This window comes from Geotrypetes seraphini, chromosome 4, assembly GCF_902459505.1.
Source record: "Geotrypetes seraphini chromosome 4, aGeoSer1.1, whole genome shotgun sequence".
NCBI classification, from domain to species: domain Eukaryota; kingdom Metazoa; phylum Chordata; class Amphibia; order Gymnophiona; family Dermophiidae; genus Geotrypetes; species Geotrypetes seraphini.
The window spans coordinates 101,894,462-101,911,139 of record NC_047087.1 but is presented as its reverse complement, the minus strand read 5'-3'; the positions used below and the strand labels follow the sequence as shown (position 1 = coordinate 101,911,139).

At 41.8% G+C, this 16,678-nt stretch overlaps 1 protein-coding gene across 2 annotated transcripts in view; it reads left to right on the top strand.

The window, feature by feature from the left end:
* The window catches only part of SPAG17 (sperm associated antigen 17), a 742,651-nt gene that overhangs the window by 151,737 nt on the left and 574,236 nt on the right, over window positions 1–16,678 (top strand). For both annotated transcript variants that reach the window (XM_033941513.1, XM_033941512.1), the window contains exon 10: window positions 7,271–7,362. In XM_033941513.1, coding sequence (XP_033797404.1) covers window positions 7,271–7,362 — 92 coding nt within the window. The remainder of the gene's footprint in view (window positions 1–7,270; window positions 7,363–16,678) is intronic.

Below are 16,678 nucleotides of genomic sequence, written 5' to 3'. Positions count from 1 at the left end.
GAAACCTGCTCAGAGTGTTTTCTCATTGTAGTCAGCCTTAATTTGCTGCTTTGCCGGTGTCAGTCCTTCCTCTCTGCTGGGTCCCGTCTACTTCTGCAAAGGGAGGACCCGGTAGAGAGAAAGGCCCGACGCTGGCAAGGCAGTGAAGTTCCTGGACCATGACACTGACGCCAACCCTGGGAGTACCCCTTTATGGTCTGCACCCAGGGCGGACCCCCTTGGTACGCCACTGCTCCTATTAAACCTTTACCCAAGTCCTAGGGAAATAATGTAATACTCACAATACTCTGCTTAGAAATGCCTTTCACTTATCTTCCCCAAGTTCCCAAAATATCTCTGTCTCTCCTTCAGTGGCAACAGAAAGATTCATAACCAAAACTTTTATCTAAGATGACATCTATGGCTATATGTAAGGGATTTTCATATCTCAGATGTAACTACTATAACTACTACTACTATTTATCATTTCTAGTGCTGAAAGGCATACACAGTGCTGTATATTTAACAAACAATAGACAGTCCCTTCTCAGTAGAGCTTACAATCTAATTTGAACAGACAGAGAGGATGATATGATATGATGGACTTAGGTATCTTTATGGTGAATGGGAGTTAGGTGTTGAAAGCAGCCTTGAAAAAATATTTTTTAGCTTGGATTTGAATACAGCTAGAGACAGAGCTTGATGTATTGACTTAGGCAGTCTTTTCCAGACATATGGTGCAACATGATAGAAGGGATGGAATCTAGAGTTGACAGTGGAGGATAAGGGTTTAGATAAGAGCCTGAATAAGTATGTGCGACACACAAATAGAAGATTAGAGATAAAAGGGACTTACCCGATGAACGGAGTTCGGAGGGGGGGGGGGAGGGAAGGGAGCATAAGGGGAGATGAGTGAGGAGAGATATTGGGGAGTGCAGAGTGAATACACTTGTAAGTCAGTATGAGGAGTTTGAACTGTATACGCGAGTCAATGAAGTGACTTGAGAGGGGTAATGTGAGTATAGTGGCTCAAAGTTATATAGCATAATTTTGAATGGACTGAAGGGGGGAGAGAGATGGTTGAGTGGAAGACCTGAGAGAAGCAAATTGCAGTAGGCTAAACGAGAGGTGATAAGAGTGTAGAAAAGGGTTTTGGTTGTGCTCGAAAAGGAGAGGTTAGATTTTGGTAATATTAAGAGATAGATACATAAGAACAACATATAAGAATCTGTAATTATCGACATGCCTATTTCCGATCAAAATATAAATCTGTCTTCAAAAGGGAGGAGCCTAACTAAGATGGTGAAAAGAAAATCTAAGACCTGGGTTTTCCCTTCTGAATTCGGGCAATTACCAGTGCAAACAGATCCAATGGACGTCTTCGTCGAGAGGCAGCCTAGAGGAGAAATGGAAGAGAAGTCCTTGGCTCAAGGCGAGAGTCAGGCGGAGTGCTCTTTAGCCTCTTTTGAGGTGGTCAGTCTCTCTCCGTAGGAGCAGAGAACGCCAGTGCAGCCACTCTCCCAGCCGTTAGCATGTGAAGGAAGTGAATGCAGCAAAGGAGAAGAACTTGCTGTACAGCAGGCATTAACTGCTTTAACAACACAGCTATCCAATCCAATCCAATCTTCAGTTTATATACTGGGTCATCTCCCGGAGGAGCTTGACTCAGTTTACAGTTGCTTAAATTAGAATAACATAAGAGCAAGCCTATAAAGTAGAAACTAGAGAATGACACGGTGGTTGTTACCAGCGGCTAGCCACAGCTAGCCGCGGGTAACTCGCCAAAACGGTGACCCCCCAAAAAAGGTCACTGCGAGATCGGGGACAAGGCCATTCACCGCCCAGTGGAGCGGTGAATGGTTAGCACGCGCGATGAACGAGTGTTCGATCCAGCAGCTCCCTCTCTCCTGCTGGCCATGCATCCCCTCCCTCCTTTTCCCTTACCTTTTCTTGTTGAAACTGGCGATTTCTATAAGGCTATGAGCTGTATTACAGCCGGAGCCTTGAAGTTGCATCGCGTTGCTTGTTGGAAAAATCTCCTCTGAAGCAACTTCCTGTTTCCTGTTGCATCGAAGGAGACTTTTCTAGCAGGCAACCCGACGCGACTTCAAGGCTTCGGCTGTAATACAGCATATAGCCTTATACAAATTGCCAGTTTCGCCACAAGAGAAGGTAAGAGGGAGGGAGGGAGAGAAATGCACGGCTGGCCGGCGGGAGGGAGCTGCTGGACCGTGTGAAGGGTGCTGGGGATGGGGGGATGGAGAGGAGAAGACGCTGAAGATGGGGACGGGGCGGTGAAAGGTAGAGCAGGGATGGCAGAGACGGGGACAGGGAGGTGAAGAGGACGGCGGGGACGCGGTGAAGAGGATTGTGGTCTAGGGACGGGGCAGTGACGGGGACAGAAATTTTCTAGTAGAAACCTAAGAATAGAATGAACTATTGGTTCAAGGACAACACAGAAATTAAAGTTATGTTTAAATATTTTTATTGGTTTGAACAAAATACACAAAGCAAAACCAGCAGTGCACAGACCATAACAACCATCTTCAAGAATATTATAGTCCCAACAGCTCCTCCCCTCCCTCCCCCACCACTGATCATAATACATTCCTGCAAATGAAAAAAAAAATTAACCTGGCATTAAAGTTATATATTCAGAATTCTGCTGCGTGCCTGAGGCGTGAAATCAGTCCAAATATGCTCCCATAAGGTACAAAAACAACATCCTGAAGGGGAATCAAGATCTGAAATACTGCAACGTTCCAAGGCTGCTTGTAATATCAGAAGTGATCGCCAGTGTTGCATCCACGGTGCCTCAGAAGAGAGCCAAACATTGTCACCAGCAACCTCAGGGCAATGGGTCCTGGGGCTCCGGGACAAGGGAAAACTCTTGTGCGCCGCTGTGGGCGGCACAAGGAAAAGAAGTGAAGCGTTCAGAGTAAGAAACACCGCCACACCAGGTAGGTAATTCTTCATGCAAACTTGGGTTTATTCTTCCAACCAGAATAATACACAAACTTCGTCAGGATGTTCTGTGTATAAGAATGGTCCCAAATATAGCAATTCAAAATCAATATATAAGCAAACAGTCTCTAAGAAGATACTGACTAAAATTAGTTTCCAATGCAAACAGCAAAAATCTTTCTCACAGCAAGGCTGGTTCCACCTTCAATTCACAGTCCATAAACTCATGAAAAAGAAACCAGAGGAAAAAAAAACCCAAAATCAAAACAGTCTTTAGGCCTGATAACTCCAGCATAGGTCAGCGCACTTGTGCTGACTTTCCCAGCAGTTGATGTGCTGGTGTGCTCCGTGCCAACGATAGGCCCTCAATCCCACCACATTGAACACGGGGCAAACCCCACTGCCCGTATCTGGAATAGTACTTCTCCCCCGCCAGGGAAACAGCAAACTTTCAAAAGAAAACAAAATAAGTCCTTTACAGCTCTCATAAGCACTCCACCATGCTTCAGCTCTGTCCAGATTATCAAACACTTGAAAGCAATTTAGATAAGCATGGCTTCAGGTACTCACAAACGCAGTTTCGGTTACTTGCTTTTGATGCAGCACACTTCCATCGGTAGGACTTCACTTGGCAGTTCAGCATTTGGCCCTGGGTCCAGCTCCATATCATGAGGCTTTTCCAGCATACTGAGAGGCGCTTCTTCTCCAGCCTCTGTCAGCTCCATGAATTCTGGAGGTTGACTGTTATTCAGAGCTCTCAGCCCTGAGCGCTGCTGCCTGTCCTCTGGCTGTCCCTCCTGCTTCTGACTCTCTAACAGCCTAGCTCTCTGAGTTAGCAGTCTGCAGCCACGCCACAAACCCTCAGGAGGAAATGATTTCCTGGGAACTAATCTGGGATAGAGTGGGGGATGGGAAACCTGCACTTCTGTTCTCCCGCTCCCTCTATAGGTCAAAGAGGGAAAGTCATCTAATGACTCAGATTGTGGTTTAAATGGGATATTTGAATAAGGCTTGCTTTAGACCTGTGTACTGCTCCATGGACACTACTAGCAGGCAAAGGCTGTTTACCACAACATGCAATATGGCTTTCTTCCCCATCAGCATGACTCGATTCACAAAGGCTGCAATTCCTCAAAGCTTTGGAGTTACAATCTGGTATTGTCCAAACAAAGCTGCTGGTGTAGGATTACAACTGTGCCGCCAGAGATTCGAGACATATCTACCCAAAGTCATTCAAAATGCTGTGACCCTCGGACAGGACCAAAATTGGTGACCCAAAGAGGCATAAATGGTGGAACACTTAAGGCAACAGTGAGACTGACTGATATGCATCCGATAGGCCTGGGTAGGAGAGACATAAAGGCGAAGTAGAAACTTATGTTGAAGTTCCCAATGGGTAATATCAGATGTCAATTTGAGGGCTTTCTTCAAAGCTCTACTGATATGCTGCTCCAATAGGGTATACTGTAAGTCTGCAGCCCCCAATCCAGCTATAAGCACAAAGTTTGCCCCTGGCTGACATTCCAAAAGGCCAACATGATGGAAACGAAGTGGGATGATATTTAGCTATCACCACGGGACCCCCCTGGAGTTAGCAGAGAAGCAACAGAACCTCTTGTCAGTAATTTCCTCAGCAGGTACTGTGAAAACTAAACTTACTTCAGTAAATTTTGTGATTTAAAGAAACCCCCAATTATATAAAACTTGAACTCTATTTGGGAAGCTATTTCAGGGTTACAGTCTTCTTTGGGATCTCAAATGCAAAATTTAACTACCTATTGTTCTGGGATACTTTCGGATTCATTGAATCTTCAGCAAAGAATGGAAAAAATAGAAACTGAATTAGTGGAACAAAAACAAAAAGTGGAAACTGTGGGGATACAAAATCAACTCTTGATGAAAGAAAGTGGAAATATTAACTTTAAATTAGAAATGCTGGAGAATGCTTCAAGAAGACAAAATCTAAGATTCATTAATTTCCCTAAATTGATAATGACTTCTCCTCTTCATATGTTCAAGAGGTATGTCATTGAGAATTTGAAGATTCCTCAAAATGCCTACCCTCCAGTTTCAAAAATTTATTATCTCCTAACTGGGAAGAAGAAGACGTCTAAAAATCAACAGGCCCAGATCTGGATGTGTTGGATTTAACAAATATTTTGGAAAGTTCGGAGACAGAGCAGATGATGATAGCTATACTCTTTGTTCAGTTAGCACTGGACTCAGATAGAGATGGCTATTAAAAATTTTCTTGAAATATAAAGATAAATTGTTTCTGGATCAGAAAGTTAGAATGTATTCAGCCATTTCCAGAGTTAATAATGTCAGGATGCAAGGCAAAGATCCCAGCTGGAGCCAGCCAAGCAAGGAATTCTGGAGAAGCAAAGGCTGCATTAAAACCCCTGAGGCTTAAGGAAGCTCCAGTCTCGGTGCAGGTTAGAAACTACATTCAGAAATCCCAAGATGAGGAAATGGTTTCTGAGACAGAGGGTGAGGGGTAAGTGTTGTGCCTATGGCCAGGGTATAGTGTACGTAACAGTCTGTGTGAATCATCATGCCTGCTTCAACTCTTATTTTAACTTTGTTTCAACTCTGTTACCGAGAACATACGTGGGCTATATATATATAATCTGTTTTATCTGATGTTTATGTAATAAAATATCATATTCTTCTGATGCTTTCTTTGAGTGTTACTATGCACCCTTGATTAACAGTTACGTGGCATTACAGTAAGCAATGCCATCTGTAGAAGAGTGCATGGAATTAAATGATTATTCATCAGTTCTCCAATTTTACATATGGGGTTTGTACTAGTAACTCTAGATTATCTCTATGGTATAAGGTTCTATGTGATTTCACTCTCACAATAAGACATTTTTATAAAAAGAAAAAATATTTTTAAGTCATTGATGTCTTCATTTCAGTTATATTTTAAAGGTAGAATTACTGTAAAATAATACATGATTTTTCCATTTAACTTGTTTTAAAAGGCAAATATTGGCCCTCTTATCCTAGGCTGTGGTAGAGGTTTCTATGACAGCCCGGAGCATTAAATACTCTGGAATTCCTATGAGTGTTGAAGCAGAGTTGGAGCATTTAGCGCTCCAGGTCGCTATAGAAACCTCCACTGTGGCTTAGTAAAAGGGTGGGATTGTACATTATTATTCAAGTTTCAATTATATTAAAAATTTGATTAATCGCTTACTTAAAATTTTAAGCGATGTACAAAAAGTAAAATTACAAATTCCGTGGGGGGGGGGGGGGGGGGACAACACAAACAAATATGACTAACCCGACAGAACATACTAAACAGAAAGAAAAAATGGGGAAAGAAATACAAATTTTTGATAGTAAATAAGACAAATAAGGAAAAAACGTCAGAGAAAGGGCGGGACCGCCGGAAGACGAAGCAGCGCAGACGCAGGGCTCACAGAAGGGCCGGGACCGCCAAGAGGAAGCAGCAGGACACCGGTAGGAGCTTCTACATGATGAGCGGAGGGGGGGTCGGGAGGCTGTGGTGGTGCGAGCGGTCCTTCAGGGTGGTGGTGCGGGTGCGGGTGGGAGTACGTGCGAGCGGTCCTTCGGGTTGGGGGTGCGGGTGCGTGCGAGCAGTCCTTCGGGTTGGGGGTGCGAGCGGTCCTGCGGGGGGGTGAATCGGACATCGGGGGGGGGGCATCAGGCTTTCAGGGTGGGGACAGGACTTCAAGGGGGAGAGGAGATTCGGGGCGGGCGAAAGGAGAGTCGGGGTGGCCAGAGGAGAGTCGGGGCGGGCGAAAGGAGAGTCGGGCGGCGACGGGAGAGTCAGGGCAGCATGCGCGGTATACGGGTGTGTGCGGTATATAACGATTTCCCACACGCTATACCCGTGTGCGCGTTCTACACGGGTGCGCGTTATCTACGTGAAAATGCGGTAATCTTCCTGGAGTGTAAGGAATCAAGAATCTATGAATGAAGGCAGGAGTTTTTAAAGAAGGGACTTGAGAGTTAGCAAACATATTTTATATGTTATGTGATGAGCAATTGGAAGCCAATGTGCATTCCTAAGGAGGGGAGACACATGGTCAAATTTCTTGGCTTTTGTAATAAGTTTAATTGAGTGATTTTGAATAATCTGTAGATGTCTTGTTTCCTTTGGGGCTATTCCCTTAAATAGAGCATTACAATAATCAATTTTTGAAATTACCAGTGAGTGAATTAATGTGTTAAGTGACTTGGAACATAAGAATTTTGAAACAGAACAAATTTGACGTAGTGTGGAGAAAGTTAATTTGACAATGCTACTAATCCCTTAATGGATATTAGTAACTAGGTTCTTTTTTGCCTGCAGATGTGGACATGAGGTATTACAATGATTTATTGAGCTGTATTTCTGAGGAGTGTGTTATTGTCCCTGTAATACTACACTGTATGCTGGAGCAGGTGTGTATATCAACATTTTAACACACAAGTATGGTACTATATGAGGAGAGTTGTGTCTCAGAAATTTCTAAAGATAAGAGGCACTGAGCTTGTAAAGTATGTAAATTACCCAGTGTTTGCATATAAATTTCTCTCTTAAGAACTTATAAATGTTATTTACATTAAGACCTCTAGTATCTTAGGAATTTTAATGATAGAGGGAGAACACCAAATTTCCAAGTTTATTGAGAGCTTACTATTTCGCCCATAGTATCCAAACATAAAATTACAACATATATAATTAATTAAAGTTCTGGTTATTGCTTACATTTTAGATCATATCTTCCAGAGGAGCTCTTGGTAGCAAACAGTAGAAAATGGTGACATAAGAATAACACAATAACAAAATCTCTAGGAAACCTTGAAATAAAAACAGCTATATTGCAAATACTATCCAAAATTACAAAATAAGATACAAATACAGTGGTGCCTCACACAACGAACTTAATTCGTTCCAGGAGCAAGTTTGTTATGCGAAAAGTTCGTTATGTGAAACGCGTTTTCCCATAACAATACATGTTAAAAAAAATTATTCGTTCTGCAGCATAAAATATGCTAAGATGACATAAAAAAAGATAAATTTGTCAAAATGGTGAAAATGGTGGTCTTGCTGAGGCCAAACTCTTTGACGAGGTCACACTGTTTTACCCCACATTCACTCCTTCTAATTATTTCCCGTTTCATTTCAACAGAAATCACCTTCCTGCTTTTTTTAGAAGGCATGATATATAAAAAATATTGAGTTTATCTTAAAAGGACGACTGTATACAGTGAGAGAGGGCAGAGTCTCAGCGGCAAAAACTGGGACTTAACTTTTCTTTTTTTTTTTTTTTTCTAGCATCGGGGAAGCGGCGAGAGTAGCTCCGCCCCCCCCCCCAACGCATCAGCAGTAGGCGCCGGGCCCCTCCATAAAAGGAGGCAAGCCGACGGTCCGCCACTGCACAGGGAGCCAGGCGAAGGGCTGTGAGAGAGGGCAGTTAAGCGCAGTGACTAACGACTGCCTGCAGTGCCTGCGCGGAAGGATGCAATACATCGGCAGCTCGGGCGACTTCGTTGTGTGAAACGAAGTTCGTTGTATGAATCAAGACATGAAGTTCGTTGTGTGCAGCGTTCGCTGTGCGAGGCGTTCGTTGTGTGAGGCACCACTGTATCTCCATTAGTTCTAATAGAATAAAGGGATTCAGATTTAAACAAAGGCAAATTCAAAAAGCCAAGCTGCCTGATATTCAAAGCAGTTTAACTAGGCAGGAGAGGGGGTGGAGCCTGACGAACGAGATGAGCAGACGCATGCAGTGATTGCTCCTCCACATTGGCTTCTAAATTTAGATTATTGTAGTGTATTTAAGCCAATTTTCCTACTATATTTCGCATCTACAGTATCAGATTTTCTCTTCCTATGACTCCACCGAAAACTGCAAAAAGAGAGTCTCCACCAACCAGTGGTACCAGTGGTACCAGTGGTAAAAGACCGAAGACCAACCCCTGCACGCCTGAAAAGATGGCGCCTAAACACGAGGAATCGCAGCTCGATACTCTTATCAAAGAACTGCGCTCTGTTAAACACATCATGCAGGAACAGGTAGAAGAAACCAAACTACTGCGAGTGGAGATTGAAGCTATCAGTGCTCAGTTTGTTGACGCCAGACACCGACTCAATGCGCTCGAGGAATAAACTGCCTCATTACAACCTAAACTCCTTTTGTTAGACAAACATGAAAAACTTATCTCAGCTCTGCAACGTGATGTTGAAGATTTATCGAATCACAGTAGGAGAAACAACGTTCGTATCATCGGTATTCCGGAGACCTCTGAGGGAGCCGCTATGTAAAAAATTCCTCACTGACTTTCTCCCGAAAACTCTGGGCCTGTCTTTTTCAGCACCACTAGAATTTGAACGTGCACACTGTGTTCCATCTTGGCCCTCCACACACCTGACTACTCTGAGACCTATCGTTATGAAATTGCTACGTTTTCAACATGCTTTCCAACTCAACTCTGCAGCAAAATTCCATCCACGGCTCTTATATCAGGGCAAGAAATTCTTCATAGTTCCTGACCTTGCCAAGACCACTGCACTTAAACGCAAAGAATTCCTTTCATATCGTCAGGAATTGAGAGACATATGTGGGAAATATGGCCAGGATGAGGGTAACGTATAATAACAAAACCTCTTCATTCACTGATCCGGATGACCTGAAATCTTTTCTAGACTCTCTGAAAATGCAATGACTTTCTTCTCCCTTGAATGGCCTGTTGCTATTCTTAATTTTCATTGTTTGCTTGAATACCCATTAGTCACTTTACTACTAATAATGTGGAGCTGTTACACACTGCCTGTGTTTCTCCCCTGTGTTCTACAGGAGCACCCATGAACTGTGATTCTATCTCACTTGCATGGCTTCTTTCACAGTCATGCAGTGGGTTCATTCCTCTAATTTTCTATCTTATCTTTTCTCTTTTTTTTTCTCTTGTCACTTATCTATTAGAAATGGTCTCTCACACTTTCAGTATTATGTATTACTATTTCATGAGCACTGCTATGATTCATGTTTTACTGAACCTCATAATATGAACAATGGCTGACTCCATATAATATCTCATAATGTCAATGGGCTTAATCACCCCATTAAACATAAGAAAATATCTCATTATCTCACTGCAAAACATCCTGATGTCATTTTTTTACAGGAAACCCATCTTCCCTCAGCTGCTGCATCTAAATTTCACATCCAGGGATTCACGTCCCACTTATATTCGCCGGCCACTCATAGGAAAAAAAAATGGTTGCTCTATTTTCTTTAACACCAAATTACCTATTGTCATTCAAACACATAGAGCAGATGCAGAGGGAAGATGGTGTTTGGTACATGCTGTGTTGCACTCAGTTGAATATATTTTTTTTAATATTTATGCCCCGGTTACCGATGACCCTGACTTCTTCAGAAACCTCCAACAAATTCTGTTAGAATTTGTTTCTTGCCTTCACAGGTGGTGACTTTAATCAAATACAAGATTTACTGCTTGATAGATCATCTCTATGCAAACCCACCAAATCCAAAACTTATCTAGAACTTCACAATTTTATAGATAACTTCTCCTTAATAGATCCATAGAGACTCCTTAATCCTAAAGGCAAAGAATATTCCCACTATTCTCCCCCACACAACACATACATTAGAATTGACTACTACCTCCTATCTTTCCATCTTATCCATTCAGTGACTGATGTAATTATACATACAATTACCCTCACTGACCATGCATCCATTTCTCTACATCTTACATATCCCACAAAATGGCTAAAACTTCCTCTTGGAGACTTAATAATCACCTTCTCCTAAATGATGACATTGTCAAACAAATTTGGGATTTCACTGCTGAATTCTTTACCTTCAATTCTACAGATCCAGAGATCTGTCCTTCCACTATATGGGAAGCTTACAAAGCCTCCCTACAAGGAGAATTAATTAAACTTTCCTCTTGGAAGAAGAAGCAAATGATGAAGAAAGAAAAAGAGTTGGAAATGAACATCAAACAGATAGAATCAAAACATATGCTAGATCATACTTCTGATCCTCTAACAGACCAACAACTTCTAAAGCTTAAATATGAGTACAACTCCCTTATCTCATATAAAGCTAGACAAGACCTTTTTCTACATGCATCAGGTCACTATATATGTGACAGTCTCATGGGCAAACCTCTAGCTAGATATCTCAAAACAAGAAAAAAAAACCCTACATGTTTCTTCCATTCAAACCTCCTCTGGACAAATTGTAACTTCTAATGAGGATATTACTTCTCAATTTGAACTCTTTTACACCAACTTATATAAATCCAAATCTACATCTTCTGATTCTGATATTGATTCATTCCTAACTCATATTGACCTTCCACATCTGAGTGACCCCTCTAAATTAGAATTGGAATCTTCCATATCTTCCTCCGAAATACTTCTTGCCATATCATCTTTGGCCAATAATAAAGCTCCTGGTCCTGATGGATATACCAATGAATTTTTCAAAAAATTTAATGACCTCCTTGCCCCTCATCTTCTTGATTACTACAATTTCATCCATAGCTCCCCTGAGAAACAGCTTAAATTTGCTGAAGCTACCGTAGTGGTCTTTCCAAACCCGGACAAGAGCCCACCTTTGTCAAAAACTTTAGACCAATATCCCTCCTTAATTTAGACTACAAAATCCTGGCCAAAATACTATCACTCAGACTTAACAAAGTGATTTCCTCTTTAATTCATAAAGATCAAATAGGATTCATTAAAAATCGTCATATTGGAGATAACTTACGACTCTTTCACCATATTAATGCTCATGTTAAACATCTTTCAGAACCCGTGGTGGGCCTCACCATTGATACTGAAGCTTCAGAAAACAACTCAAAACACACTTATTCCACAGACTGAACTCTTAATACATTTTACTTCTACTATTTTTCTCTACCTTTCCGAACGGCTTTCCATCCACTAATTGCCAGGAATCTCTTCCTCCTTTTTTTATTGTACGTTCTAACCTGCTAACTTCAACGCCTTCATTATTTGTACCTTTGATTAACTGATGTGAACCGCCTAGAACTCGCTGGGTATGGCGGTATACAAAATAAATTATTACTATTATTATTCCTACTAAGGGTTTTACATAGGTTCAATTTCAGTGATTACTATATTAAATGGATCAAAACACTTTATTGACAACCATCCTCCCATATTCTCATTAATAATTTTCTTTCTAAAATCTTCTCCCTTTCCAGGGGCACCAGACAAGGATGTCCCTTGTTACCACTCTTATTCAATCTTGCACTTGAACCCCTTCTATCATCCATTCGCGAGTGCACTTCAATCAAGGGTATCACTTCTCACCCCAGACATATTAAACTTGCTGTTTACGCAGATGATGTCCTTATCTTCATCAGGGACCCCCTTTCCTCCCTTCCAGCTCTCATCACTCTAGTTGCACAATATTCCCCCTTATCGGGAAACCTAGTCAACTGGGAAAAATCGGAAATCTTTCTATTAAACAACCTTGTCCCTCTCTTTCTTCTTGTTCCTTTCCTATAACCCTTCATTGGAGTTCCTTTCTATCCTAACTCTGTAAACTGTGCCGAGCTCTACGTTTGTGGAGATGGCGCAGTATATAAACCTAAGGTTTAGTTTAGTTTATCACCATGACGGACTTATCTCATTTACCATTCAAATGATCATCTGAAGGAGTCAAATATCTTGGTATCCTGATTCATAAAGATCCTTAACACATCATGGAGCTCAATGTTGATAGGATTAAACATATCATTACCAAATCTACAACCAAATGGTCCCCTCTGTTCTTATCTTGGTGGGGTAGAATTGCATCAGTGAAAATGACCCTAGCCCCTCAAATCACATATATAATGTCCATGTTGCCTTTCTGCTGTAAAAAAAAAAAACCCCTATATTTCAATGGAGTAATGGGAAATTGTCTACCTTTATTTGGAATAACAAAAAACCTCGTATAGCACTATCTAAATTGATGGCCTCCAAATTGAATCTTCCTGACTTTTCTTTGTATCAAACAGCATCTTTGGCCAAATATGGTGCTTTCTGGATTCATACACCACTTCCACAAGACTTTCTCTATTGGTTGGAATTTGAGACATTTATATGTGCTTAATATCCTTTATACATCTTAGGTGCTATGAACATTCCAAAATGACTCAAGATGTATTCCTTACTGAGTGCATTAGCAAGATAAACTCGCGAGAAATGTCATATGCAAAGTAAACAGTGCTGCTTCCTATTTAAACCAATTCCTATTTAAACCAATTCCTTACTGAGTGCAACACAACAAGCCCTACGTATTCTTGATGTAATGGCAGATGCTTATTTTTATAATAGTCCTGATATGTCACTTTGGGACAATCACAAACTCAAGCATAATGGCAAAACCTTCTCTTGGAAGAAATGGCAGAAAGCTGGACTGTGGTCTGTATCTCAGCTCATTTGCAATGGCCAGGTGACTCCTTTCTTGCAATTATGTACTCAATACCCTTCTCTTCAAACATGCCATTCGCAATGGCTTAACTCTCACTATGGCTATTGCTAATGTGACCTTACTTCCATAAAACAAAATTTTTGAGTCCTCTTTGCTACACTGGACTTCCTTAGTTGTCTCTTCAGGGAAAACGATATCCACCTTCTACCACATCCTGAGAGAAAGAAGAAACTTAGGAACACTTCCCAAAAATGGCAGACGGTAGAACATGCCTGGTCCTTTTTCAAGGACACGGTGAGCGAGGCGCAAAATCTATATATCCCCAAATTCAGAAAAGGGTGCAACAAGAGTCGAATAAAAGACCCGGCGTGGATAACTAAAATAGTGAAGGAAGTGATAAGCAATAAGAAAAATTCATTCAGAAAATGGAAAAGGGACAAAACTGAGGTAAACTGGAGAGAGCACAGGAAGTATCAAAAAGAATGTCACCGTGTGGTACGAAAAGCCAAAAGAGAGTATGAAGAGACACTAGCCAGGGAAGCACGAAATTTCAAACCGTTCTTTAGATATGTTAAAGGGAAACAGCCGGCTAGGGAGGAGGTGGGACCACTGGATGACGGAGACAGGAAGGGAGCGGTGAAGGAAGAGAAAGAGGTCGCAGAAAGACTTAACATGTTCTTTTCATCTGTATTCACAAACGAAGACACAACCAACATACCGGAACCTGAGCAATTCTTCAATGGAAATCAAGCACAAAAGTTAACATCCATAGAAGTGAGCCTTGATGATGTGCGCAGACAGATAGAAAAACTAAAAACTGACAAATCCCCGGGTCCGGATGGAATCCATCCAAGGGTGCTGAAGGAACTAAAAGAGGAAATAGCGGAACTACTACAGCAAATTTGCAACCTGTCTCTGAAAACAGGTGTGATTCCGGAGGATTGGAAGATAGCCAACGTTACGCCCATCTTTAAAAAGGGATCAAGAGGAGACCCGGGAAACTACAGACCGGTGAGTCTGACCTCTGTTCCGGGGAAAATGGCGGAAGCACTAATAAAAGAAAAAATTGATGAACATTTTGAAAAACACAAACTTCTGATAACCAGCCAACATGGTTTCTGCAGGGGGAGATCGTGTCTGACCAACTTATTGCACTTCTTCGAGGGAATTAACAAACAGATGGACAAAGGAGACCCCATAGACATCATATACCTAGATTTCCAGAAAGCCTTTGACAAGGTGCCTCATGAACGTCTACTCCGGAAACTGAAGAACCATGGGGTGGACGGAGCCGTGCATAGATGGATCAGAAACTGGTTAGCGGGTAGGAAACAGAGGGTAGGGGTGAAGGGACACTACTCAGACTGGAGGAAAGTCACGAGTGGTGTCCCGCAGGGCTCAGTGCTCGGGCCACTGCTATTTAATATATTCATAAATGATCTAGAAACAGGAACAAAGAGTGAGATAATAAAATTTGCGGATGACACCAAACTATTTAGTGGAGCTCGGACAAAGGAAGATTGTGAAAAATTGCAAAGGGACTTGGACAAATTGGGAGAATGGGCAGAGAGATGGCAGATGAAGTTCAATGTTGAGAAATGTAAAGTATTGCATGTGGGAATCAGAAACCCGAGGCACAGCTATACGATGGGAGGGATGTTATTGAATGAGAGTACCCAAGAAAGGGACTTGGGGGTAATGGTGGACATGACAATGAAGCCGACGGCACAGTGCGCAGCGGCCGCCAAGAGAGCGAATAAAATGCTGGGGATAATCAAGAAGGGTATTACAACAAGAACGAAAGAAGTTATCCTGCCGCTGTACCGGGCGATGGTGCGTCCGCATCTTGAGTACTGCGTCCAGTATTGGTCACCATACCTTAAGAAGGATATGGTGTTACTCGAGAGAGTTCAGAGGAGAGCGACACGACTGATAAAGGGGATGGAAAGCCTTTCATATGCTGAGAGATTGGAGAAACTGGGTCTCTTTTCCCTGGAGAAGAGAAGACTTAGAGGGGATATGATAGAGACTTACAAGATCATGAAGGGCATAGAGAGAGTAGAGAGGGACAGATTCTTCAAACTTTCAGAACATAAAAAAACAAGAGGGCATTCGGAAAAGTTGAAAGGGGACAGATTCAAAACAAATGCTAGGAAGTTCTTCTTTACCCAACGTGTGGTGGACACCTGGAATGCGCTTCCAGAGGACGTTATAGGGCAGCGAACGGTACTGGGGTTTAAGAAAGGATTGGACAATTTCCTGCTGGAAAAGGAGATAGAGGGGTATAGATAAAAGATTACTGCACAGGTCCTGGACCTGATGGGCCGCCGCGTGAGCGGACTGCTGGGCGCGATGGACCTTAGGTCTGACCCAGCGGAGGCATTTCTTATGTTCTTATGTTCTTATGTTCTTATGGTCGTTGCTCTTTCTTATCTCAATCTATGCATCAATGGGAGACCATGCTGAACATCCCCCTTTCAGATGTTAACTGGAACTCATTTTGGTCCATGACTAATCGCCCTCTACTGTCCTCCAGAGTATCATAATCACTATATTATGTCATGTGGCATGCAGTATGGACTCCCCTTCGCATGTGGAAAGCCAAGTTGAAATCAGATCTGAAATGCTGGCACTGTTCAGAAGAAGAAGGCTCCCTAGACCATATGTTATTTCATTGTCGAACCATTCGTCACTTCTGGTCCCGCATTTGGACTACTATTAAAGATGTAACATCTTGTACAGAAGATGTTTCATTTGATATTGTCATCCTCCGATCCCAACATCCTTGTTTTGCCACATCGATCTGTCCTTCAAAGCTGATAGATGCGATGATAACTACTGCCATTATGCACATACTCAAGAATTAGAAATCAGCCGATCTGTTAGACTATACTTTTTGATGGAACTCTCTTTGCCTGTACCAAAGATATGAACAATATGCTTTTGAAAAAACGATGTATATCCAAATTATCTCTATGCTACTCAGGTCCCTCTTCACCTTGGAAATTTCTTGATCAGTTTATTCACTGTACTTAGTTGATCACTCCTGTTTTTTTTTTTCTTTGTTCTTTCTCTCTCCCCTTTCCTCTCTCTTTTTATTTCCTTTCTTTCTTTCTTCCTTTCATTCATTCTTCCTGTTGTTCATGTATATACCTTCTGTTCCCTACACTTCTTATGATGACTACTTATGATGACTATTTAGTTTGACTTGTTACATTATTCATATTGTTACCTACGAAAGTTCATTTTGTATGCGAATAGAAGTTCACTGTCTATTTTGTATTTTTATTTAA